Source organism: Rhinolophus sinicus, chromosome 5 (assembly GCF_057876585.1).
Source record: "Rhinolophus sinicus isolate RSI-liver-muscle chromosome 5, RSI-T2T, whole genome shotgun sequence".
NCBI lineage: Eukaryota > Metazoa > Chordata > Mammalia > Chiroptera > Rhinolophidae > Rhinolophus > Rhinolophus sinicus.
Genome location: NC_142505.1, coordinates 69,943,144 through 69,970,777, shown reverse-complemented (window position 1 = coordinate 69,970,777; position 27,634 = coordinate 69,943,144). Strand labels below are relative to the sequence as shown.

Here is a 27,634-nt window from a genome sequence, read left to right as displayed (position 1 = left end):
GCTTGGAGTGTCAATTTCCACCCTTTCACTTTGAGTCTATGCTTGTCCTTGTAGCTGAGATGTGTCTCTTGGAGACAGCATATGGTTGGGTTTAGTTTTTTGATCCAATCTGCTACTCTGTGCCTTTTTATTGGTGAGTTCAGTCCATTTACATTTAGGGTGATTATTGATATGTGAGGATTTCCTGTCATTCTATCTTTAGTTTTCTGGTAAGGCTGTGTCTCCATTGTTTCTTTGCCTTTTTGTTGTTGTCTATTATTTCTGTGTGGTGGTATTCTATGATGTTTCCCTCTGTTTCTTCTTTTATTTCAGTATATATTTCAGTTCTGGATTTTTTTTTGAGTGGTTACCCTTAAGTTTATGTAAAAGAAAGTTTGATAATTAGAGTATTCCATTTTCTTCAGCACGCTTACTTTCTCCATTCCCATATTCCGGTTCAGGCCTTTACTCTTCCCCCTTTTTGAGTTTTGGCTGCCACAAATTGTCCCTGTTGATGGTGGTCGAATAGCCTCCTTTAGTATTTCTTGTAGTGCAGGTCGTGTATTAGAAAATTCCCTCAGCTTCTGTATGTCTGGAAAGGTCTTTATTCCTCCTTCATATCTAAAGGATATCTTTGCTGGATATATTATTCTTGGCTCATGATTTCTCTCTTTCAATAGTTTGAATATTTGGTTCCACTCCCTCCTGGCTTGTAGAGTTTCTGCTGAAAAATCTGATGATAATCTAATGGGCTTTCCTTTGTAAGTTACCGTCTTCTTTTCCCTGGCTGCCTTGAGGATTCTTTCTTTGTTGTTGATTTTAGACAGCTTCAATACAATGTGCCTTGGAGAAGGCCTATTGGGATTGAGGTAACTAGGTGTTCTATTTGCTTCTTGGATTCGAGGGTCCAGTTCTGTCCACAAATTTGGGAAGTTCTCATCGACAATTTGTTTGAATATATTCTCTGTTCCCTTCTCTCTTTCTTCTCCTTCTGGTATGCCCATTATTCTTATATTGCTCTTTCTGATGGAGTCTGAAAGTTCTTGTAGAGTTCTTTCATTTCTTTTAAGTCTCAAGTCTCTTTCTTCTTCTATCTGTGTCATTTCCAGGTTTCTATCTTCGATGTCACTGATTCTTTCCTCCATCTGGTCAACTCTACTACCTAAGCTGGTTATTTCATTCTTAATTTCTTCTATTGAGTTCTTAATCTCCAGAAATTCTATTTGGTTCTTTTTTAAAATTTCAATCTCTTTCGTAAAATGCTCATGCTGTTCTTTAATTGAGTTTCTGAGTTCCTTTAACTGCCTATCTGTGTTTTCTTGTATCTTGTTGAGTTTTTTCAGAACTGCAGTCTTGAATTCTCTGTCATTTAAGTCACATATTTCTGTATCTTTAAGTGCCTTTTCTGGAGATTTTTCACTTTCTTTCTGAGCTATCTTGTTGCCTTGGTTATTCATGGCGATTACTGGTTTACTATTTCTCTTCCTCGACATCTACAGGAGTGACTTCTGCAACAAGTTGATAGGAAGAGGTCTTTCTTTTGTTTTCCAGTACTTGTTGGTAGAACGTTTTACTTTTTCTCCGACTGCAGGCTTTTTTTTTTCCTCTCTCACAAGGTAGTGCTATGTTTTCTCTGCACTACTCCAGCTTCTCACACACTGGGGGGATTCCCTGGGAGACGGGCTTCTCCTCTGTTAATAGTTTGTCTAGGTCACAGGGCGCAGTGTCCCGGTGGGTATGCGGAGAGCTTTTGATGTTCCAAAGCTCTTCCAGCTTCAGATTCAGAGCTGTATGTCTCAGCAGTTCTGTTTACTCCTGCAGGGATCCGCCCAGATAGGTGGGGCCAGGGGCAGGGTGAGCTGTGAGAGGTGGCCCAGAGCAATGGCGGCCACCACCACCACAGCTGGTCCTGCTTCCACAGCTCTCTCCCCTTTGCCGGAACTAGTTGGGCTGTGAATTTGTGTTTGTGGGCCACAGTTCTCAAATATAGCAAATTTTCTGTTGTTTTGATCTGACACTGCTACTGTTTCGCTTCTAGCACCGGGCAGGTGGGGGCGGGGCGAGCTCTGGGAGGGGAGGGAGGGCGCAGCTAGTCTTAGTGCCTAAGGCTCCGGTCTCTGCTCGGCAGTGCGGGCTTAAACCACCGTTTTCAGCCTTTTTCCCTCAGTCTTTTCTCCGAGGTCTCTGCCGTGAGCGTTGGGTTCAGTCGTGTTATATGCTGCCCCCTCAGCCCTGTGGGCCATAAGCGGAGCCCTAGCAGTCCGAGTTCCTCCCTCTCCCTCAGCTGCTGTAGTTCTGCGAAGCAGCGAGCTCGGAGCACTGAGTTAGGTCTGCGTCCTGCGCCCTCGCGGCTCTGTCTCCGTGCGCTTCTCCCTTCCCTCCTCCCCCGATCGTGAGATTCTCCCACCTGTAGATGATTTCAGTCGGTAGTGGGCCTCTTCGTCTTGCCTGTCTGCTGTGCAGGGAGTCCTTTGTGGAGTTTTTGTTGTTCGATTCTTTGTAAATTCCAGGGGAGCATTACAGAGGCTCACCTCACTCCGCCATTTTTCCCTCTTTTTTTTTTTTTTTTTTAAATTTTATTGGGAAATACTGGAGGACAGTGTGTTTTTCCAGGACCCATCAGCTCCAAGTCAAGTCGTTGTCCTTCAGTCTAGTTGTGGGGGGCGCAGCTCAGCTCCAAGTCCAGTCACTGTTTTTCAATCTTTAGTTGCAGGGGCACAGACCACCATCCCATGTGGGAATTGAACAGGTGTTTCTGAGAGCTCGTGCTCTAACCAAGTGAGCCATCCGGCTGCCTCTCCGGAAGATCAGCGGCAGCCTGTTGTCTTCAATCTAGTTGTGGAGGGCACAGCTCACTGGCCCATGTGGGAATCAAACTGGCAAACCTGTTGTTCAGAGCTCACTCTCTAACCAACTGAGCCACCCGGCCACCCCCACTCATTCATCTTAAAGAGGTCTCTTTTCCAGTGTGATCCTCGTGGATGCTAAAGATCGAAGGCACTGCCTTGTCCTTTGTCAAGGTTTCTTCATATATCTGAGCAGATCTGAACAACCCCACCTCAAACTTTCTTAGAAGATTCTTACCCACCAGAGGACATATGCCTCACTGGAGAGATGTATTCTCCACATTTTTGTAATTTCTCCTGGGGTAAAAATGATTGACAGAAATGAGATTCAATTGTGACTTTAGCAGGGTAGGAGCTGGCCTCGTCTGCCTTCACTAACAACGTGAAAACCCCAGCTGGCACTATTTTTGAACTAAGACTTCTTATAAGAACATTCCCAGCATTCATATCCTACACACTGTACTAACGGGAGATTTATCTTTAGTGAATGCACACACAGTCAACAGACCAAAATTATGTCTATTTTTTCCTCAAGGGATGGAGATAGAATGATTAACTATATGGAGAGTATTAGACCTGCAAAAGAGAATTTGACTGAGGTAATCTGGAGCCACCCCCCAACTCTACCAGTCCGACCCCCCTCTCCCCCACAGTACCCCAATCTCCCTACCCTTGGCTCCACCTGCCACAATCCCACCACCTCTAATAGGGTCCTCAGTGGTCTTTGATGGATCATCAGAGATAGCTTTTTTATGATTGCAAAAAGAACACAACATTTTTAAAATAGGGAAAAAAAAGGAAAATAAAAACAGTCACCCATATACCTCCCAAATAAACAAACTATTTTCGTTTTGCTAGCTCCCTTCCAGGACTTGTTCACACATGCGGACTTACACAGTGACAACCAGAGTGTTATTTTGTATTCTGCTTCTGCACTCAACAGTACATCACAAGCCTTCTTCACAGTGCTACAGCTTGCTTGATACATTAATAACTGCATAATCATCCTCTAATTAGTTGTCCATAATTTGCTTAAGAAATAAATGAATTTACTTTCAACTTTTTGCCCATATAGCTAATGCTGCAATAAACATCCTGTGCACATAGTTTTATTTTTCTTGTGTTGAATGTTGTTTGGAAGCAGCATGAGGGCTGGTGTCAGCTCCGGGCTGGCAGCTTGCAATGCCTGGCTCCACCTCAATCCCCAGGCTGCCAGTCAGAGAAAAGCTGCAGGGCCTCTGATGTCAGTCTCCCGACAGACAACAAATGAACTGGAAGCAACGTGATCCCCCAGTAGGATGACCTGTATGAAGGGAGAGGTTTGGAATCCCACCACTCCTAGAAGAAACCAGCAGTGTTCACCCGCCCGGAAGTGAGATCAGGCAGCTGACAGAGCTGCCGGCCTCCCGTGACAGCTGGGCTAGGTCAGCTCTTGGAGTCTGTTCCTACTGCAGGGGGTTCCATGGCAAGCTGACAGTCAAGGTGCCATGCATCGCAAGGATCAAGGTGTGGGCACCACTCAAAGTATACAGGTCAGATGCTTTCTTCCCAGAGAGATGCAATGCTGACTTAGCCCAATAGGAGTGCCTGATAAAGCCACCCCTCTGTTCCACCTGCCCAGATCCGCAGAGCCACCCGGGTGCTGTCCTGACTGACACCAGCCCTGTGCCCTTGGCTTCACCTGAATAAGTTACCATGCAGCTTTCCAAAAGAATCTCTTTCTATACACATCTCTTCTACCTGTGAGAGGCCTCATCCAGATTCGGCCAGGCCTCCTGGCAGAGGGGCTCTGGGATGTCCAGGGACCACCACTCCAGGTCAGCGTGGGGACCAGCAGTCAGACAAAATAACTGGCCTGCCCAGGCCAGCTCAGCTCAGCCGGTGTCTCTTCTCTCAGTTCATTCTGCTCAGCCATTCATCACTCTGACCAAACAAACCTTGACAAAAAATGAGGCAGTGCCTTCGATCCTGCTAAATGGCAGCCTACCCAGCAGCCTGTGCCCACTCAGCACCAGCCCAGGCACCACCCGAATTCCTGGACAGAGCCTCTGGCTTCCTGGGCTGGGTCAAGCGCCAGGAAATCCAGGCGTTGGCTGAATCTGAGCTTGGCACCCACCTGTGGGAGTGAAATGAGTGGGGCTACTGGAGCCAGCAGGACTGGGCCCCCACCCAGCGCCACCACTCACTGCTCATTAGCAGGGGCAAGGCCACTGGCCAAAGAGCCCACTTCGCTGGGCTTCAGTCTCCTCGTCTGCAAAATAATCCCCGTGTCTGAGGGTCCTCAGGAGAATGACACTCCAGTCCCTGGACCATGACAGGTTCCAAATTTGAGTCGTTTTGTCTCTCTCTGCTCCTCTGTCTACAGAGGTTTTCACAGTGTCACCCCACTCGGTCCCAAGCCCACTCTCACCGACGTGGCCTGATGGCCCTGGGCTCAGAGGACTGCCAGCACCACCCTTCCCATGCCCCACTACTCGCTACCTCCCTAAGGCCGTGCCATGGGGCAGGGCAGCTGTTTCCTTCTTCAGCGGACACTCACAGAGGAGAGAGGAGCCTGGTCCACTTCCATTTTTTGAGGTTCCTGATATAGAAAAAGTGACGAAAGTTGCAGTAATTGTGGCATAATTTAAGTGTCTACACAGCAAAGGCATGATGCAATATATTCGTGTCACTGACAAGGTAATTGCAGAACTCAGCACATTTCTGGAGAACTCTGAGCAGGGCATTCTGGGATAGGACACAAGCTCAAAGTTTCAGGACAGCCATCGACTTCTTGTAATCTGCTGGAGCTGGCGCTGTACCCTCAAAGTCTGAATTTTCTAGAAAAAGACGTAATTGAACCCAATGAAGGGCTTTCACCGGAGCCTACTCAAAGCAAATAGTAGGGGTTTGGGGACATTTTTTGATGTCTGGGAACATTTGAATAGGAAGGATATGGCATTATTTTATGGCATTACTATTCATCGTCTTGGTCATGGTAACAGAGGAGAACAGACCAAAGGGTAATAACATGGCTCAGGAAAAAAAGTCAAAAGGAAAGCGATAGACAGGTAAAGCATTTATGACCAAATGTTGAGCACGGTTGCACCCAGGTGGTGGGGACAAGTGCTTCCCGGTGCCAGTCTCTCAACTTTTCCTTATACCTGAAGGTCTTTGTTAAGAAAGGTTAAAAGTTGCGGATTGTGCATTTTTCTAAATTAAGGGGCTGAGTGTGCTGCTTGCTGGCTGGCCTAAGTGTCCATCCATTCAGGACGTCCTGTTCTGGGTGATGCTCCTGGAGGTCGGTGAAGCAGTCCCCACCAGGCCGCCACTCGAACCCTTCACAGCCCCTGTGCCTCCAGTAACAAACAGGTCACGGGGAAATGGCAGTGACAGTGGGAGCTGTAATTCCAGGTACCCATCATCCAATTTACAAATGTGAGAGCTAGAGACAGAAGGGTCACTAGGTCCACTTCACAGAGGGAAACTGACCCCGGAGTGGACACGAGCTTGGTGTCACACAGTTGACGTGTGGCCAAGCAGGAATTTGAACCAGTGGCATTCTAGTTAACTGCTTTCTGAAAAATAAGAAGAGAGAGAGAGAGAGGGTGGAACAGAGGAGGCCTTTGTGCCTGCCAATTTCTGTGGTGTAGCTATTACCCTACCGCCATGGCCAATTTCAAGGTATAAGTGGTTTGACAAATGGCTCGCAAAATTCTTGAATATTTCACAATCAGCACCATTGATTTGGACCCAGTCTCTGAAGCCTCTACTCTGTTCTCTGTCAGCATTTCCTGCACGTTGGGCCTTTGCACACCATTCTCAAAATTTTGCCACATCTGCGTTCCACCTGGCGATTATTTATTAAATATTTTTCTCTAAGACACCTTACTTTTTATTTTTTAATCATTTTTTTAATTTTAATTTTTTAAAATTACAGTTGACATTCAATATTATTTTATATTAGTTTCAGGTGTACAGCATAGTTGTTAGACATTTATATAATTTACAAAGTGACCCCACCCCTTCGATAAGTCTGGTACCCACCTGGCACCATGCACAGTTATTACAACATTAATGACTATATTCCCTGTAGTTTACATACTGTGACTATTTTGTAACTACCAATTTGTACTTCTTAATCCCTTCACCTTTTCCACCCAACCCTCTTCCCCTGTGGCAACCATCAGTTTGTCCTCTGTATCTATTAGTCTCTTTCTGTTTGGCACCTCACTTTTTAAAGACATATGACAGTAATATCATTGAGAGTACAATCACTTGCTATAAAGCAGAAGGTAATATAAAATGAACATTTAATTATTAAAATAAAAACATTCTTTGTGCTTCCTAAAATACCGTTTCTGTGTGCTGGCCCCGGTGACCCAGAGATGACCCAGTCTGGGGATCTGGGGCCAGTCCCTCTGCCCATCTTCCATTCAGGCCGCCATGTGAAAGGGCCCTTCCAAAGGTGGAGACAGCAAATCTGATAAGAGTGTGAAAATGTTTGGCCAGTATCCAGAAATGTGTCTTGTGAAAACTTAATGTGTCCACAGGGCTTGTCACCTGCAGCGTCTCTCAGGACTTTAGGATCCATGAGGAACACTCTGTGAGCAGCTTCTCCAGGACAGCTGCCCGTGTGGAGGACTGGTTTTGCACAATTATTTCACCTTGGCCAAACTTTAGGGGTGGGGTTGTTAACGAGCCGCAGCAGCCACAGCAGTGGGAGCAGCCCACATGGGCAAGACCTTGCAGGGACAGAGCCCCAGTGCGGAAACAGACAACAGTGGCTCAGACATGGGTGGTGGGAAAGCAGCCTAAAAACACAGTGCTGTATCCACCAAAGCTTATGAGTGCCTACCCTCTGATGCAGCCATTCTACTCCAAAGTATACACTCCCAGAGAGGCATCCAGCTGTCCTCCAAGGGACACAGCTGTTTATAATAGGCCCAATCAGCCATCAATAGAAATGCCCATCAACAGGAAAATGGATAAGTCAATTGTGGAATACCATGGAACAAATAAAAAGCAACTACTGCTACTACACTCAAAAAAAGAATCTCACGGAAATAAAATTAAGAAAAGGAAAGCAGACAGCAAAGAAACCACGTTGTGTGATTGTTTTTATAAAATTCAAAAAACAGGCATACTAATCTATGGTAACAGAAATCAGAATATTAGGGTGCTAATGACTGAGAAGTCCAGGAAAGCTTCAGGGGTGATAGTTATGTTTTCCATCTTGATGTAGTTGATGGTAACAAAAAATGTAAGAAAAAGGTAAAAAAATAAACCTACATAGTGCTGGGTGAAGAGAGTGAGAAATAGAATGACATCTATAACCAATACTGTTTAATGATTAAGAAGTACACGTACACTAAACTACCATACATTTTGCAAGAGCACAAAGATGTACCTTATATGCATTAGAACAGGTGCCCGTGGGTCAGGTAATGGGAGTGAAGGTCAGTGATAGAAAGGAATACATAACTAGTAAGACAGGAGTCTTACTAGGACCAAAGGGGATCATGTGCCGTTTAAGAAGGAAAAGGAACAGGAGGAGGAGGAGTGTGAGGAAGAGTGAGACTCTGGACAAGCCTTCGAGTTTTCCAACACTGCCCAGGGAGCCCAGCTAGGGCCCTGATCCCTAGTGCCCCCCAAGTGCTATGTAGTGTGCTTTGCACACAGGCTACCCATCTTCATGGCCCTATGACGGTCACCATTGCTCCCAGAGGAGGCAGATCGGTTCCTGAAGGAACCTTACCAGGAACTGGAGCTGGGAGATTGGCAGCTGGGCCTACCGGAGCTCTGTGAAGGGGGATTTCACCTGGGGATGACAGGTAATCTGGGATTTCTTATGAGATGGGAGTTGGAAGCAGAGGTAGGGAGAGCTGAGTGGTGAAGTCAGAGAAATGGCCCCAAAGAGGAAGAGGGCTCATGGGCAGCTCACTCCCAGGCCAGCGTGGGCCTGAGTCAGACTGTAGCACAGTCCTTCACTATAGGATCTGCTATAGCCAAGCACCACCTGTGCTTTTATTTACATAATACTTTTAATCGACTCACTCTTTTTCACTTAAATAATTGTTTTAAAAGGTAGTTTTGATACGAAAATTTGAAATCAGGATCTCAGAGACATATATGTACACCCATGTTCATAGTATTTGCAATAGCCAAAAGGTAGAAACAAGCCAAGTGTCTGTCAAAGGATGAACAAAACATGGTATATACATACAATGGAATATATTCATCCTTAAAAAGGAAAAAAAATATCTGACATGCTACAACATGGATGAACCTGGAGGACATTACACTCAGTGAAATAAGCCAGTCACTAAAGGACAAACACTGCGTGATTTCACAAGGTTCCTGGAGTGAAATTCATAGAAACAGAAAATAGAATGGTGGTCTGGGAGAGGGGGAGAATGGGGAGTTGTTTAATGGGGACAGAGTGTAAATTTACAAGATGAAGAGTTCTGAGGATTGACAGAGGTGATGGCTGCACTACAGTGTGAATTTACTTAATGCCACTGAACTGTATATTTAAAAATGGTGAAGATGGTGAATTTTATGTTGTATTTTACCACAAATTTTTAAAGGTAGGTTTTTGGGTTTTTTTATCACTATCATAAATGAAAAACTTCTTGACCGACAAGCAAAGTCTTCATAAAATTAAAGGCAATTACACCCCCAAATGCAGGGTGGTGTTAACAACACCCTAGATGCTGGTGCTGGTTGAAGCTGTGCACAGACACCTCATCTCATTTTAACAGGGAGGTCAGCAAATGCCAGAGAAGTGCTAAAAGTGTTTCAGAACCAACTTTCTCCTTGACAAATTCAGAAGGGCCAGAAGAAAGCTTTAAAGGGACCCTCTTCTCCACACCTGATTTAACAGGGTGGGCCTCCATAATCATTTCTCTTGCTAGGGGCATGGGAACCCCACACTTTGCTAGACCCTGTAAGGACAAAGGAGACAGGGGCATGAGTGTGTCAGTCAGGGGGCAGCCAGGGCATGTCAAGTAAGAGGAGCAGAGCAAGGGGACCCCCACACAAAAGGGCTTGTTCAGGCCCTAAGTGGTCCTGGGCTGTCTGGGCAGGAATTCCAGGTCTCAAGTGCCTGAGCCTAAGTAACTTGGTCCCAAGGACTCCTTACCCTGAGAGGAGGGGTCCAGCTGAGGCAGCGCCAGAGCAGAGCCCTCTTTAAATGCTGGACCCAGGATGGGGGGCTGGTTACTTTTGTCTAGGCGCTGTACGTCCTGGAAGAAGTCTCAATATGCATAGACTAGACAGACAGTGACTGGGGGAGTGGGGTTGGCAGGAGGGCAGAAAGGAAGGAATTGGAGGGAGAAATTGTAAAGGATATCGCTAAGAAGGCACCGGTGGACATCTGATGTTTCAACCTGCACTGCACCCATATCCCTCTCCTGGAAACAGCATCTCAGTTTTCCTTTGCGAAAATTCCGTAATTCTCAGTACATTTGGTTGGGAAAGGCTGACTCCACCCTCTTCTCACTATAGGAGGAAGGAGATCCAGGCCTGGCCACCTGAGCGATAATGAGGATGCCATCCAATATCCTAGAAGTTCCTAAATTCAGCTGCACCTGAACCATCCTTCCCCTTTATTTATGCTTTAGAAGGGTGCATAGTTTAACTGACACGGTGTGTGGGTGTGTGTGGATGAAGCAATGTGTGTGGGAGGTTGGGGTGGTAGATGTCTCATTCTCTAACGCCTCCGGAGGTTTCATCTAGTCTGTAGGTCTTTCCTAACCTCGGATGTCCTTAGCGTGTCCTTAGACTAATGGGCCCCATACTCTTATTTATTTATAGAGAACGCACTCCTGCGTGATGTCAATTACATGACTTGGAGTTGACCAGTTGAAATATGAAATCTCAGACATTTAATTTTAAAATCGTAAAGTTTCAGCGTTTTTCTTTTCTATTTTCGACGCCGTACAGATAAACAGTGCACAGAGCGGGTCGAGCGACTGACCCTGCCTGCTGGGGCCCTCGTGCAAGCGGGCGGGAGCGGGCAGGGCCTCGTACGCATGCGCGCGGGGCCGGGCTGCACCCAGGCCTGCGCGTTACCACTCGGCAGGCGGGGGGCGGGGCGGCGGCGAGCGCGCGCCGTAGGCGGCAGCCGGACCAGCGGGACTTTGTGCTCTTCAGGCCCGCTTTCGGGCGCCAACACTGACCCCCGCCCCCGCAACCCCACCGCCGCGTCCTCGCGTGGCGCCCCCGACTGGGCGGGCCCGGGCCCTGGAGATGGAAGGGGCCCGCCCTCTCAGCCAGGGAGGGGCCCCGAGGGGACGACCGCGCGCGGCCTGACCCTCAGTCCACGCTGAGAGGCCCACGGGCGCGTCCGCGGCGCCGAGGAGGGCCTCGCTCGAGCCCGATCCCGCGCGCGCTCCCGCCGCAGCACCGGCCGCGCCCGCCCCGCCTCTCGGCGCCGGCTTGGGGAGCCAAGTCCGCGAGCGGCCGCGGCGGCCGGAGGGACGATGAGCGGCGCGGCGCGGGTGGGCCCGGCCCGGCTCGCCGCGCTCGCACTGCTGACCTGCAGCTTGTGGACGACGCGGGCGGACAACGCAAGCCAGGAATACTACACGGCGCTCATCAACGTGACGGTGCAGGAGCCCGGCCGCGGCGCCCCGCTCACGTTCCGCATCGACCGCGGGCGCTACGGGCTCGACTCGCCCAAGGCCGAGGTTCGCGGCCAGGTGCTGGCACCGCTGCCCATCCACGGAGGTGAGTGTTGGGCTGGAGCCGAAGCCCGGCTCGGGGTAGGTGGGGGTCCCTGCTCTGCTGGGTCCCCCGCGCCGGTCGGCGGACGGCCCCCGAGCGAAGTCTCGCTGGTGCGCAGCTCGGCCTGTTCGCGGCTGGGAAGGAGGCTCCAGAGCGTGGTTGGGTTTTCCTCTCCTCAAGATTTGAAGAACGTTCCTGTGCGTGCAGGAGGCTTGTTTACGGGAGGGCGCTGGACTGCGAGTTTGCAGGGACGGCTCAGACAAAGGAGGCGGTGGAGGAGCGCAAATTCAGTCACGGGGGGGAGGGGGGAGATCTTAACCTGCCGGAATCACAGACTTAACGCTGCATTGCATCGCGAAGGATGAGGTCCTTTTCTCACGTAGAAATGTGCCTTTTTTTAAAAAAAGTGGCAAGTGGGGCCGGGGGGATGGAAGAGGAAAATGCGCATCTTCCCTGTTGCTTTTGGCCCTTGTTTTGCCCCAGTAGTTTTACTTTAATTTGACGCCTGAAAAATCGCACATTATGGAGAATCGGATACCAATTGAAACTAGAACCCAAGTCTTCAAGTCAGGGGTACCGACCAAAGGGGAAATAAGTAAAATATTAAAGAATTGTCTTTGAAGCCATTTAGTTCATTCTCTGTTAAGCATAAACATGGGTTCTGTTTAGTTATTTAGTATAAAACATATATTTGTAGAAATTACTGGTCATGTTTTAAAGGAAACTTTTTCCACACTGTGGAGTATGATTGTTTGGCCCACGGAGAACTTTTTGGAAAATACTGCCTTCACCCCCACTCTCACCCTAAGAATGCTGAGCCTGGGATTTTTTTAAACCGCTATTTGTGTCAAGATGACCTAAACTAGGCAACCTAAATAAGTTGTTAGTTTTTATACTCTAACAAATGAAAACACCATGTCCCTTCTGAGGTCTGTATTTGTATGCTAAAGTGCGAAGCTGTTGTATTCTTGGAGGCAGTCTGGCCCACGAAAAAGAATCACCTAAGGCTTTCATTTGTAGCCTGTCCCCAATTTAGGCCGGCCTTTTAGAAGTCCATTTCTAAACCCATAACCAGGTGCTTAAGGTGCATTTCTCATCTCCACTTTGTTAAAAACGATGGTCAGGGTCCCAACTTGCCCACGGAAACAACCTGGGTCTCTTGCTCATTCCGTAAATATATGCGTGCCTGGTCTGTGCCAGTCACTGTGGTTGGGACACACATAATGTTGCCACACTATGGCGCTAACAATGGTTGCCTATTTTCTGGTGCTGAGGAGAACCCTGAGGGTCATGTGGAAGAGTAGGAAGAGGAAGAGAAAGGCAGGCTGTTCTGGAGCAAGAGCTGGCCCTGTGCAGTGTTTTGAAATCTGTGGTTTGTCTTTGGGGTTGGTTCCCCTAGGTACCCCAAATCCATGACTGTCACTAGATTATTGCCTTCATAGTGTTCCATGTGTAAAGCTACTTGTTGGTTGCCTGTCACAAACAAAAGCACCATCTTTGAGAAAGCTTGTTTTTGGTGTCTGGATGGAAGGGTTCTGGGAACTAACGGGCACTGACATGTGGATGAAGGTTAGTCCTACTTCCCTGTCACAGGGGAAGTAACGCTGTAGGAGCAAATATTCCGTGTCACGCTGTTGGTAAACTGTGTGACACTAGGGAAGTAATTTGGCCTCTTAGCCTCAGTTTTATCAGCAAAACGGTATGATGAAATATTTACCTTGTAAGGCTGTTGAGAGGCTTAAATGGTTCCTGCGTTCTTAAAAGAGCGGTCTTGTTAACCTAAAGGAATGTCTAAATTAGTGGGATTTTAGACACCCCATTAGAGTGAACACATTGGGGCAGTATGTGAAGACTGAGTCTGGGGTCAGTTCCCCTGAATGTGTGTCTGCTCCTTCTCTATTCGCTAAGGGCTCATTTGGTGTTTGCACCTGAATTTGCTCCAGGTTTTATTATGGTGGTGGGTTCCTACAGGTGGTTTGTGTCTGGCTTTGTTCTAAGGGGTCTGCACACATGGGTTCTTTCCGTCCAGCAAATACTAATTGAAATCCCACCATGTGCCAAAAACGGAAAAATCTCTCCCCTTCCTGACGCTGACATTCTAGTTGGAGTCTTTATAAGTCAGTTTACCTGTAAATTGTTTTAAAATCTTATCTGTTTACATGAAATCCAGGGCATTTTTCTGCTTTTGCAGCGGGAACTTAGGAATGTATTTTAAAAACAAGAATAGTGGTAGAAATCTGTTTCATTCATGTTTAAGAAACTGGCTTAAAATTGGAGTAATGTTTAGGTATTTCACATGTTATTTAGTGAGTTTCACATTTTTATATTTTTAGAAAAAATATTGCACTTCTTATGACCTTTATGCTTTTATAATTTTGAATTGAAGAAAATTCTTAACATCTTTATTAAGGGCTTACTGTGTTGACCCTAAAAGTGACGTTTAAATTATAAAAACAAAAAGTTTTGAGATGAAGTTCCTGGCAAAAAATAGCTGTAGTCAACAGATGTGAAATTAATGAAAATTCATTTTGAGGATAAGTATTTGGTAGAAATGAACATGAAGACAAAAGAACTATAGTTTTCCTAACTCTTTAAATCTATGACTTGGTTTATGAAATTCGAAACCTCTCTTGTTATTTGTAATGCTACTATCAATTATGCATGTATGAAATACTGAACAAGATTTATTTGTCCTATACCTTTAAAGGGCAAATTGGCAATTTTTTTTTAGATGCCATGGTATTTGAAAAGTACATTTTGGAAAGTGTTAAACTTCATAAAATACTTCATAAGCAAGTGTACTTTTAAATGTTCCTTGTCATCAAATAGAATGCATTTGCAAATGGAGATTCATTTGTTTGGTGCCAACAAATTTCATATTTTAACTGATAAAGAATTCATTTTTAGAAATGGACTTTTGAAGGAGCATGTCTTATATTTATGTGCAGATCATAGTTGCTTTCTCAAAGAGTGAGCTTAGACCTAGAAATAAAATGTAAACTAGCTAGTAGTAGCTACTGTGGAGCAGACATTGTAAATGTGCTTTTTGTTTGAGCCTGGAGTGGGGGTTGGGAGAGGAGAAGGCCGGGTGTTGATGATGTCATTATGTATGCAGATGCACTGGTGGGAAGAATTTGGTATCAGCCACTTTTTGCTTTGCATAGAAATTTTCAGGATTGGATCTTACAGCCTTAGAGAACCATTTTCCCAAATGATAAACTTTTTTCTTTTTCCCATGTTGCTGACTAACTGTAGGGATGCAATAAAATTCTTTAAAAATAATCTTAGGTTTTTATGTTTTAAAAAGTGATTCGATTGGATGCATCAATTAAACCTGAGCTTGGTTTTTCAAATTCTCATAAAAAGTAAAGGAAATTGATGTGGAAATAAGACCTTGGATGAAAGGGGTCATGTAATGTTAGAATGCATAATGGTAAATGCAGGAGCTACTAGATACATAGATTTCAGAATATTTGGACAAAAAGTAGGAATGATCCTGGGAGCAGAGACTCTGAAAGGAAAGAATTCAGAAGGAGCTGGAGGCTCTAAAAACCAAATTTTAACATAAACTGAATAACTAAGCAAAAAAATAAAGGAGACATATACAATAAATATTTTTACAATTTAGAAAATGTTTTTACATGCTGCATTTTCCCTTTGATTTTTGGATGACCATTAGCATATAAATATTTGAATTTTTTAAAAAATCATTTACCTCCCCACCAAATGTCCATCTTGCTACCATCCAATTTTTCTCTTTCTCTTTATGGAAGAACTCATAGTTGTCTATACTTGCCGCCTTCAGTTTTTCCCCACTAGTGTTCTTCACATTATGGAGAGCTCTGCTGTGTCAGTGATCTTGATAAAGACATGACATTTTGGATCTCAGTGTGTGAATGGTGGGGTGAGACTAAGAAAAAAATTAATAGGAATGAATATATGGACCTGAATTTGGGTTAAAAACTCACCTGCATAGAAAGGAGTTGAGGCGAGGTAAGGCTTAGCTGCCTGTCACAGGACAAAGCCTGTGAACTCTCACGGAGAGGCCCGGTCTAATCTTACATGCATTTGGGCATCTGGATCCTGGGCAGCACTGGTCCCACTTCCTGTAGGCCAAGCATACTTGTAGTTTGTTTAGTTCTGAACGTGAGTTTTAAGAGATGAACAAACTACAGAGTATTAATTTGAAGTACTATTATAAAAGGAAAATCCTTCATTTGAAGGAAGGTTAGATTTGATAGCTTCTAAGATCCCTCCACCTCGAACAAGGTGTGACTGTAAAGTAGTAAGACAAATCTTAAACAGATCTGCCAGAATATACCCATTAAGAAGAGTGTTGTTCTTTTCAAACCAATCACAGGTATGTACACATGTATACACATTGTGCATGAATGAAAACATAAATGTAAACACTTTTAGAATTTATTTTTCTGAGGTTATCTTTTTGATTGAACAATTTAAAAAATATGTGCAGTGTGTCAAACCTTTGTCTCTTTCTAGGTATATTTGAATTTTGACAATTGACAGTTATTTGGAGGCAGTGTGTGTTTTTTCCCCTATGCTTGTGAACTCTCTTTTTAAATAATGCTCAAAGGGAGTCCAGTAGTGTTTGGGGCCATGTCTGCACGGGTGGGGTGAATGCAGAGTCCCCTGAGCTGGTTCTTTTCAGTATAGGAGTCTTGACTTGTTTACAAAACAAAACTTAGCTTTTCAGGACCCTCAACATTTGTTTGTTTTATCATCATTAGAGTATTTTATTCATTAGACATTCATTATTTTCCATAAATCGTAGTAAGTATGGCTTTCTTTACTGTTGGAGGCAATTTTGAATAAAACAAACGGAACCCTTCAAAAGTCAAAGGAAATAAATGCAGAACTACTTAATAAACACCTACTCAGCTTGTGTCATGTGAGTCCTGCAATGTGTGCAAAAGACATGGTATGTAATTCCTGCCTTCCTTTGTCCTCTTGCTGAGATCAGTCTTGTCTGGATGGCCCTGGGATGTGCCCTTACAGAAAACGGTGTGGCTGTCTTAACTTACAGGGGGATTTTGCCCTGAAGCAGGTTTGTGCAAACTATAGCCAGGGGCCAGCCACCTGTTGTTTGAAACAGTCTATTAGAACACAGCCATGCCCATTTGTTCATATGTCTGGACTGCTTTCAGGCTAGAGAGTGAATGCTTGTAAGAGGAGCTTATGTGGCCTGCAAGCCTAAAAACTATTTACTCTCTGGCCTTTTAAGAAAACAGTTGACAGTCCCTGTTCTAAAGGTTCATTTAAACCTTAGTTTTTCCCATCAAAAACTATGTTACAGATTTATGGATGAGAATTTGATTCCTAAATTGTCCCAAATTGTGAGCTCCTGGAAATTAGGGACAATATCTTCTTTGTTTCAGTCCAGCACCCAGGACTGTGCCTGGCACTAGCAAGCCACTGGGATATGGGATTGCATTTAACCCTGTGGAGCTTGGTCTGGTACTGCACCCCAGTGGCAGGCGTTGTAGGAAGGTGTGTGTATGGGGGAGGGGGGTGATGGACAGAATATACTGTAGGGCCTCTGTTTTTGTGCTAGATCATAAATGGCATGGAGACCAGAGAAACAAAGATCACTTGGACGTGTGGTCTAGAACGGTTTCATTGACAATGTGGAATTTGAAGTCAAACTTGAGTAGTTCTGCTTCTGCCATAATGGAGCAGCAGGCACCAGGGTTGCCTTCCTACCTTAAGTGACTGGAGAACTTGACAGTTATGAAACAGCAGTTTTAGAAATAGGTCAATAAACAGCACAGGACAGTGATCTCAGAGAGAGGAAATAAACAACAGAGCTCTGTGAGTGCCCCAGCCTACCACGTGGAGTGTTTCCAAGCTGCAGTGCAGCGGATTCCCAAAAGAATCCGGTGGTCTTCGTGAACTGATGAGAAGGAGTTCAGAGCTCAAGAAGGCAGAGGAGGCTTGAATGCAGTGGAAGTAAAGTGCCAGACAGGAGGGAGCTGCACAGACAGTGAGCTCTGGAGAACTGCACGGTCCCCTCAAGCCTCTGGTTGAGTGCTGATCTGCACAGCTGATAAAGAGTGATCAGAAAGTAGCAGGTGGAGTCCACATGAAGCTGGGAGTCGTTTATAGTCTCGCTAGTCAAAGGGTGAGGGCAAAGGGTGAGGCCAGACTAGCCCCAGATAGAGAAGCCTGTTCTGGATGCACCTGTCAAAGCTCAAATGCAAACCTTAAAAGGATCAGACTGATTCCAAGTAACTGAACTGGTCCAGAACAAAGTCCAACAATATTTAAAGCAATACAATAAAATCCGCTCCCGAAAACATAAATACAAGACAAATATCCAATAAAAAATTACCAGGCATGCTAAGAAACAGGAAAATGTGACTTATAACCAGACCAAAAAAAACAGTCAGTAGAAACAGGCCTAGAAATGGAACAAATGATGGAATTGTAGGTAAGGATGTTAAACAGCTATTATAAATATGCTCAATTTACTCAAAGATGTTAAAAAAACAAAAACAAAACATGAACATGATGAGAAGAGAAATGGATATAAAAAGACCCACATCAAACTTTGAGCAGTAAACTCAAACCTAGAAAAGTGTGGGATTTATACTGACAAAAAGAAAAGGAAAGGGTGTACCTGGAGGATGGTTTTTCCTATTTGGTGCTCTCATCTTATCCTGGCAGTGATATGGGTAACACATATTGGGTACATACTGTGTACCAAGGGTCTGGTACATGGGTTATCAGTTCTCCTAACAGCCATGGGTGGTACCAGGTCCTCGTTTTGTGGATGGAATTCAAGGCACTTCTGTCTCTCACTTAGTGCCTTTTTTCTTTATAGCACTTAACATGATTGGAAACTGTGTATCTATTTTGTTTGTTTCTGAGGGCGGGGATCTTGTCTCTGTGTCCACTCTTATATGTGCAATGCTTACTGTGGTACCTAGAAGATAGCAGGTGGCACTGGGTGATTAATGTTGGACAAACTAAAGCAGGTGAGGTAACCCACCAGCTGCATGGCCGTGGGAGTTCAGTGGAGCTGGGACTGGATGTATGAGGCGTGATAAAAGAAATATGGTGAATGTTTAAATAAAAAAGTGTATTACAGTAAAAGACACATTGCCATTAATACCCCTCAAAATACACCCCTTGCTTGGAGCACCCTTATCCCATTGTTCTTGCCACTTTCTAAAGCAGTTCTGGAATTCCTCTTTCATGAGTGTCTTTAGTTGCATTATCATGGCTGCCTCGATGTCTTGAATTTATTCAAAACGTTTACCTTTCGTGGTCATTTTGAATTTGGGGAAGAGCCAGAAGTTGGACAATGCCAGATTCGGTGAATAAGGTGGATGAGAACACACCGTAATGTTTTTACTTGACAAAAATTGCCATACCCGAAAAGATGTGTGACACTGAGCCTTTCCGTTGTGATCACAAAATATGACTGCTGCTGCCGAGTGCCATTCAATGGAAAGGCAAGGATGTTCAATATGGGAAGCGGTGCGTCGAACCTTAGTAACTGGTGTGACAAGTTTCAACTTGTTCAGTTGGGTGTGAGCTACGGTTGAGGGAAGGTGTGTTTTAATGTGTGCCATAAATCATCCTCCCTCATGACAGCGCTCCATGTCACACATCACTTCTGGTATATGGCAATTTCTGTCAAGTAAAAACATTACATACAGTGTGTCCTCATCCACCTTATTCACCGGATGTGGCACCGGGCAACTTCTGGCTCTTCCCCAAAGTCAAAATTATTCAGGATATCAAGGCACCCACAACAGTGCAACTAAAGACACTCACAAAAGAGGGCTTCCAGAACTGCTTCAGAAAGTGGCAAGTGCATGGGATAAGTGTGTTTGAAGTGAGGGGGAGTATTTTGAGGGGTATTAATGGCAATGTGTCTTTTACTGTAATGAATTTCCTTTAACTGTATTGTTTGGTCACACCTCATAGGTCTGTCTGACTTGAACCACTTCTTTGTACTGCTTCCCAGGTGGGTTTAATGCATTATATCCACTAAGTGGAGTGTTACACAGCCATTCAAGGGGATAGTCATGAAAGTTGTATATATCCTACAAAAGTAAATATAAAGTGATTGAACTGTGCCTGTGTTAAATTTGTTTACAGGGGACAAAAATGCAAAATAATACACAAAAATAAAAATCATTGTGTTATATTGATTGGATTGTGGGTGACATTTTTCATTTTCTTTTCTCTATTTGGAAATTATAACTTTCAATACAGTTCATAGGGAAAAAGTCACTCTCTGAATGGAGCAAGTGTCTACAGGTGATTTTGTGTGTGTGTGTGTGTATGTCTATCCCCTAGCTTCAAAAAGAATGGAGTGAACTCCGAACAGTGGTTAGAATGAGTAAGAAACTGGAAGATAATAAGAATATGTTGAAAGGGTCATGTTTACCCTCGTAAGAAAAGAAGAACTCCAAGACCAAGAATACTTGGTCTAAATGTGAAACAAACTAAAATGTGGCATAGTTTTGAGCCATTAGTGGATCCTAGAGAGTGAAGTGGAATCCTAACACAGGACTTGGCCCTTCTGTAATATTTTTATGATTCTGTTAATGCATTTACTGGTTTTGTTGGTTTTCACTGTTTAAAATCAATCTGTAGTTAAAGCATGGAAGATTTATTATAATTATAGTTGCAGAACAGAACTGTTAACCTTAAGATTAAGAATATACAACTATAAATAGATGACAGTGGTGGAACAATGGAAGAGGGAAAAGGGATGTTAGGGACTGGTGAGGGCCAGTATCTTCATTTCACAGGGTGAGGATTCGAGAGAGAGTCTGTAGTTGCAAAAACTAGAAACATAATGAAATAATAAAATCAGGAGGAAAGGAAAGTAGGAAAGCGTAAGTGAGCAAAATCCTAATTCGTGACATCCTAAATCCACAGGTAATGTCTGAAGTTGACAAACCAGGAAATAATGGCTCTAAGCCTTTTTAGAACAGGTGGAGGGTGTCCATCAGAAGAACTGCAAACAGATAAAGTGATCCCTTCTGGTGACTGGGAACATGGGGTTTGTGGGGCAGGTGCACTTCACTGCATGCCGCTGGATGAATTTGTCTTTTTTATCCGTGTGGACTGAAGACCCCCCAACCCTTGCCCTTTATGCACTGCGAATGAATTCTGCTCCCTATTTTTTTCCTTTGAAGAAGCTCCGTTTTCCCAGCATCTGAGTTCTTCCCCAACTCCAGTGACATGCTGTGGAATGTGGGATTCTGCAGCAACTGCACTGTCTCAGGAGATGTCCTGCATAGTACGCACCGACGTAGACTGCGAAACCAGGAAATGCTACCATTGAATTAACTGGTTGTATTTCATGAACAAATCTTAAGTCCACGGACCCTAAAACAATTGAGTAGTTGCTATGTTGTCAGGCCCATAGTGTTTCTCTTACAAGCTCTGGCCACTCTCTCCCTCCCCATCTGTGTGGTGAGTCTTCACGTTAACTGAATGGAGCAGTGATCCGTCTCTTGGCCCACATCAGGTTAAGGAAGCTCTTTCAGCCCCTCCTCGCTTTTCCCTTCTCTCCTCGTCTGATTCAGATTCCAAGATTCTTCGTGACAGTCACCCTTTTTTCCCTTTATCCTGTGTCACATTCACTTGGCAACATCTCAGTCCTGGATGAAGCATGTACCATTCTTTCTCCATCTTCCTATCTCCAAGCAGCTGAACGTTGCTGGAGAAAATCTTAGAACCCAGCTGATAGAGGTTTGCGACCATAAAATTTAAGTAAAAAACAAAGGACACTTAACAGTGCAGTAATCCCATATTTTCTTGTAAAGAGGTAAGACAACTCTCTGAGACATTTTCTCTCTCCATATACCTCCTATTACCTTCTTCCTGTATCTTTCCTTTTAGCCTAGTTCTCTCCTCTGAGCTCTAGATTCGTACATTCAACTGCCTACTTGGTGTCTTTAACTTCAGCGTCTCAAGGACACCTCCAAATTGGTAAGCCTCAAGTGGAGGGGTTTTTGCCTTCTAGTCTGCTGCCATCACTCCCCAATTTTCCCCATCTCAGTAAATGACACTCTTGTTATTTAAACAAATGTCGGTGTCATCCGTGCTTCTTTTCCTCACATTCCACATCTGGTCTGTGCCCCACAATTTACCTTCAGACTGTATTCTCTCCGTTGCTTGCCATTTTCACTTCTGCCACCTTAGTGCCGGCAGCTTTATCTCTTACCCTTGCGTCTCTCTCTGCTTATTCTCTTAACTTCTGTCAATCTTTTCTCCACAGTAGTCAGAATAATCTTGACACTTCACCCAGTCGTGTCCTTGATTAAACCTGTTCATTGGTGTCTCATCATCCTTCATGGAAATCTGAACTCCTTACTGTGGTTCAGAAGGCACTCGCTGCTCGGTCTGGCTCCTGCCTCTCCCGCCCAGGCGACCATCTCACCCTGCTCCCCGTATGGAAGCTATTCTGATATTCTGTAGTTCCTGGAGCTCCCAAGTTTTCTTTACAACCATGTACCTCCGGGCTGGCATCCCACCCAGCTCCACCCGCTACTCCCCCCCCCCCCCCCCAGTGTTTGCTGCATTAATTAATGCAGTTTTGTGGGTCGTTGGTTCTATGTAATGGCCAGCTAAAGGGCAGAACAGATAGGGGAGAGGAATTCGACTCTCAGAACGTAGTGGTTATCGGGGATCATCAAGCCTAGCCCCCCAGCTGAGGCCTTAGCATTCCTATCCAATGACTGTACAGCTCAAGCTAGAACAAATGAGTGACAGGTCCATCTCTGGAGAAAAGAATGGTAGGAAGTCTTTTTTTCATCTGGAAAAAAAAATTGGTTCAAATATTTATAGACCATTATTTCCTTGTCTGACTCAAGTTCTCTAGCCCTTCAGCTTCATATCCCTATTTCTTTTGACCATTCTTAAGAATATGGTATCGTAAACCTCAGAATGCATTTGTCTATCAATATTCCACTTTTAAGGCTGCAGTGGGTTGAATAGTGTCACACAAAAATTCATGTCCACCTGGAACATCAGAATGTGACCTTACTTGGAAATAGGCTCTTTGTAGATCTAAGTAATTAAGGATCAAGCTAAGATCATACTAGCTCAAGGTGGGCCCTAAATCCAGTGACTGGTGTCTTTATAAGGAGAAAAGGGGACACAGAGACACTCACAGAGAGGAGGGCCATGGTAAGCCAGAGGGACCCGCGATGGAGTTGTGCTGCCATGACCGAGGAGCTCCAGTTGCTGGCACCCACCAGAAGCTGGGAGAGAACATGGGACTGTTTCTCCCTTGGAGCCTCCAGAAGGAGCCAGCACTGCTGCACCTTGATTTCAGCTTCCAGACTCCAGAACTAGGAGACAATAAGTTTCTGTTGTTTTAGGCCACCAGATTTATGGTCATTTGTTACGGCTTCCCTAGGATGCGAATACAAAGAGAAACCCCCTATTGAACACAGTGTTGTAGTTTGGTTTTACCAGTGCGGAAGAGAGTGGAACTGCTTTTTCCCATCCTCTGGACACCTGCCTGGAGTCATAGAAGTTATTTTGGTAGCTCTAATCACTGACTCATACTGAGCTTACTGTTGATTAAACCTTCTTAAGTCTTGGCCGTGTGATTTTACTGGATTCAGCCTGTTCATTCAGCCTTTCAGGATATTTTCAAATGCTGATGTGTCATTCACAGTCCCCTCTCTCTGGCAGTTTTGTGTCACCAGTGAATGTGATGAGCATGTGTTCTGTATCTTCATCTAAGTCCATCGTTCTTAATCTTCTGGGGTTATAGATCCCCTTTAAGACTTGAATGAAAGTTTGTGCACCTTTCTGCAGAAAAACCCATATTTATGTAGATACACAGAAAATTTTCAATAAGGTTTTTAGGAGGTTCTGCTACCTCTTAAAGCCCCAAGTAAGTGGTCCATGGACCCAAAGTTAAGAATCTCTGCTCTAAGTTACTGATAAAAGTGTGACTGAACGGACCCTTGCAGTGTGTTGCTAAAATCCTTAGATGGTTGACATTATTTCATTAATCAGCACTTGTGAGTGTGTGTGGAGGGGGAGGGAGGGTGCATTTCACCCAAAGTTTTCTGATTCACTTTAGTGCATGTTTCTTTGTCTTATGATATCATAAAAGAATAATCAAGAGCTTTGATAAAAGAAACAGAGAAGTATTTTATTTACTTTGTTCCTGATTTGCTAGGTCAGGAGCTCTGGCAAGGAAGGAAAAGAAGCCAATCTTTATGGCTTAGCCATAGTGTATTTGTTTCGTGTTGCCACTGTACCCAATTACCACAGACTAGGTGGCTTAAAGCAGCACAGATTTCTCATCTTATAGCTGAGAAGTGAGAAGTCTGACATGGGTCTCCCTGGGCTAAAGCCAAGATGTTGGCAAGACTGCGTTCCTTCTGGAGGCTCCAGGGGAGAACCCATCTCCTTGCTTTCTCCAGCTTCTAGAGGCACCTGCGTTCCTTGGCTCTGGCCCTGCTGCTGTCTTCCAAGCCAGCATTGAGACATCTCAAAGTGCTCTTTTGACTCTGGCCTTCTGCCTCTTTCTTCCAAATTTAGAAGACCTGGGCCCATTGGGCCCACCCACATAGTCCAGAGTAATCTCTTTATTTTAAAGTCAACAATTAGTAACCTTAAATCCCTCTTGCCATGTAACAGAACATATTCACAAATCTCAGAGATTAGGGTGAGGACGTGGGGGGGGCCATCACTGTGCCTCTCACACATAATGAACCTGTGATTAACAGCTTTCTCTCCTCAGTGCCTACAAATTACTCCTTCAATAATCATTTCTGAAATTTCGCTAAGGATTAGTGGCACCCTACCTAGACCATAATTTGCACAATCCATCTTTATCGTTTTATAAACATTGCAGTGCTATTTACACAGCTTAGTTTTCTAATATCTCTCTTCAGTGATTCCTCAAAGGTCTTTGTCAGTTCAGTTTCTCATTTGCATGTTGTCACCTGTCTATAAGTCATCTGGATCAGAAATCCTGCACTCGGTAGGTGCTGTGGGCAGGACAGGAGGTGAATCAGCACTTGTGTGTTGTCTAGTGGAAAACTGGACAATAATTATTGTCTACTTTTATTAGACAATAATTATTATTAGATAATAACACAAGTAATTATTTAATAATGATTCTTGGGGAAAGTAGCGGGGTGTAGGAGCATAAATGAGAGCAGCGACCCAGTCGAGGATGGTCAGCAAAGGCTTCTGTGAAGAAACGATGTTTAAGCGTGAGCAGATGTTAAATTAAGAGTGGCTCGGAAAGGAGGATGGTTCCAGGCGAAGGAACCTGCGGGAAGCCCCCAAGGACAGAAGCCTTGGTGTGCTTGAGGGACTAACGGAGCTAAGGGGAAGGGCGGTGGTTTGAGCGGAGGTGAGCACGGGTCAGCACCCTCTGGGCTGCGTTGCATTTTGGACTTCATCCCAAGAGGAATGGAAAACTACCAAAGGTTTGCTTGTTTTGTCATTTTGAATTATAACGAAATACATACAACAAAAATTTTACCACTTTAACTATTTTTAAGTGTACAGCTGAGTAGTGTTAAGCACATTCAAATTGTTGTGCAAACAGTCTCCTGAACTCTTTTTCATCTTGTAAAACAAATTCCATACCCATTAAACAATTCCCCCTTCCCCTCTCCCTCCCGCCTCTGGCAGCCACTCTTGTGCTTCCTTCTCTATGAACTTGACTACTCTAGGAACCTCATTGAAGGGAATCATACGGCTCGTACAGTACCTGTCTTTTTGTCACTGATTTATTTCACTTAGTATAATGTTCTTGAGGACCATCCAGGGAGCAGGGGTCAGAGTACTGTTGAGGGGTTTTAACCTGGGGAGTGAGATAACCAATTTTTAAAAAATTAACGAACATTTTTACTAGCATAACATATACAGAAAAATATACAATTTGATGAATAAGCACAGTGGACACACTGCTGTAACCCCGAACCTGGTCAGAAAACAGCATTACCAGCCCCCCAGAGTCTCCAGAAGTCCCCTTCGGTGACTCCTTCCTCCCTCCCCAATGTAAATATGATCCTGCCTTTGAACATCACATATTATGCCTATGTTTTAACTTTCTAGTCCTTACACATGGAATCTTGTTATGCGTTCTTCGGCATTCTTGTGACTCATTCCTTTTGCTCAGATCATGTTAGTGAGATAAATCCATGTTATTGCACATAGCAGTATTGTGAGGGATCCAGTGCATGGATACATTCCCGTTTCATCCGTGCCGCTGTGGGTGGGCATGGGGGCCACCTTACTCGCGATGCTGTCAGAAGCTTGTGCCCATGTCTTGTTATATAGCATCTTACTGGGTGTGTGCTTAGGAGTGGAATTGTTCTCTCCCTCTCAGTGTTCTTTCAGACTCAGTATGTCCAACACACTTCATCATCTTTCCTCCAGAAATCGGTTCCTCCTCCAGTGTTGGCTGTTTCAGTCAGCAGCACCATCTCTACCAAATGTTTATGCCAGAAACCGAGACAGCTTCTTCAGACGCCATAGCTAATTACCAAGTCCTGCTGACCCAAACTTCTCAAGAGCTCTAAAGTGTGTCCATTTCTCTCCATGCCTATTGCAGCCTTCGCTAATCTCTTACGTGGACCTTGGCCTCCTGACTGGCTCCCCTGTGTTGGCCCTCTGACCCATTCCTTGGAGAACTGCGACACAAACTTTTTGTTTGTGTATGTGCTCGTAGCCCCCATGTGTGTATTATACTTACAAATGTTACACCACAATATTGGTTTTCTTTGACAGAGTATCTTAGGTTAATAGATAATAACAGCTGTAATAAAGCTCTCTTTCTAACAGTCTTCATGTTAATTTTAATTTTTTGGCTTTTCCAAATCTGTGTAGTTGGGGTTTTGGGACAGTTTAGTTAAAAGCAGACGGTCTCATCTGTAAATCCATGTAACTGAGTTTATGCTATTTTGCAATAAACACGTGAAGGAGTCACTGCCATCCCTTTTACATTTGTGGACTTTCACTCTTTTCAGGACACCTCAGATACAATATGAGATACGTGGATTAAGGAAAGCAGCTAGTTTTAATCCATAATGAAACATCAGTAAAGCTTAATTTCTTATTATCTGTCAGTGATTTTTTTAAAAACTTCAAATAAATTTAGAAAAGTCACTAGATACAAGATCAATACACATGCCAAAAAAAGTCAGTTGAACTTGTATATGCCAGGAACAAACAATTAGAAAATAAAAAATTTAAAATTCCATTTAAAATGGCATTGGCACTGAAAACTGCAAAACATTATTGCAAGACATTAAAGAACATCTAAATAATAAAAGAATGTCCCATGTTATTCTGTATATTTAATGCTTTATTTGTAATGCTTTTATTTAAATATATCTTACATGTATTGCTTTATGGACATTTCAGATAATGAAAACTTGAACCCTCCTGTTCTTGTTTGTTTCTCATGTGAGTGGTCTCTCACAGCGTTTTTTTTCCTAATTGTCCTCCACAAGGACTGATTATATGATTTTATTTTCATGTTCTCCTACTTCCTTCCTCAGCAGTTTAGCTCAACCTCTGGACAAATACATCTCCCCTATTAGTGTAAGCTACGTACTTCCTAGCTTTTTTTTCGAGAATGAATCCTTTCTTTTAACTCACATATCATTAATTCAAAGGATAACAGCAATGTCACATATTTAGCTGGCACCTGTGAAATGTCAGGAATGGTGGGAAACTGTGTGAATGGAAATTTGCATAAAGCAAGGACCCTAAGATGAAATGTTTTTCCTATTGAGTTGTATTAGTTCTTTATGTATTTTGCATATTAATCCCTTATCAGATATATGAATTACAGATATTTTCTCCTATTTCTTGGGTTGCTTTTTCATTTTGTTGGTTGTATCCCTTGCTTGGTAGAAGCTTTTTAGTTTGATGTAGTCCCACTTGTATATTTTTCCTTTTGTCTCCAATTCCAAAAAATTATTGCCAAGTCTGACCTATGTGTGATTTTTAGTTATTTTGATTTATAGCATCTCTCTTGCATGAAGTATTTATTGTATCAATTGTAATAGAAATTATTTTTGAACATGACTTTTCAGGTACGGTGATTTGTATTAACCATCATTTAA

General features: G+C 44.0%; 1 protein-coding gene across 4 annotated transcripts in view; it reads left to right on the top strand.

Moving 5' to 3' along the window:
* Positions 1-10,898: 10,898 nt before the first annotated feature.
* The window catches only part of RNF130 (ring finger protein 130), a 116,827-nt gene continuing 100,091 nt past the window's right edge, over positions 10,899-27,634 (top strand). For 2 of the 4 annotated variants that reach the window (XM_074313341.2, XM_019716940.3), the window contains exon 1: positions 10,901-11,537. In XM_074313341.2, coding sequence (XP_074169442.1) covers positions 11,291-11,537 — 247 coding nt within the window. In that variant the 5' untranslated portion in view covers positions 10,901-11,290. Of the gene's footprint in view, positions 11,538-27,634 lie in introns of all 4 variants that reach the window. The other 2 variants (XM_074313339.2, XM_074313340.2) reach the window with 2 other exon arrangements.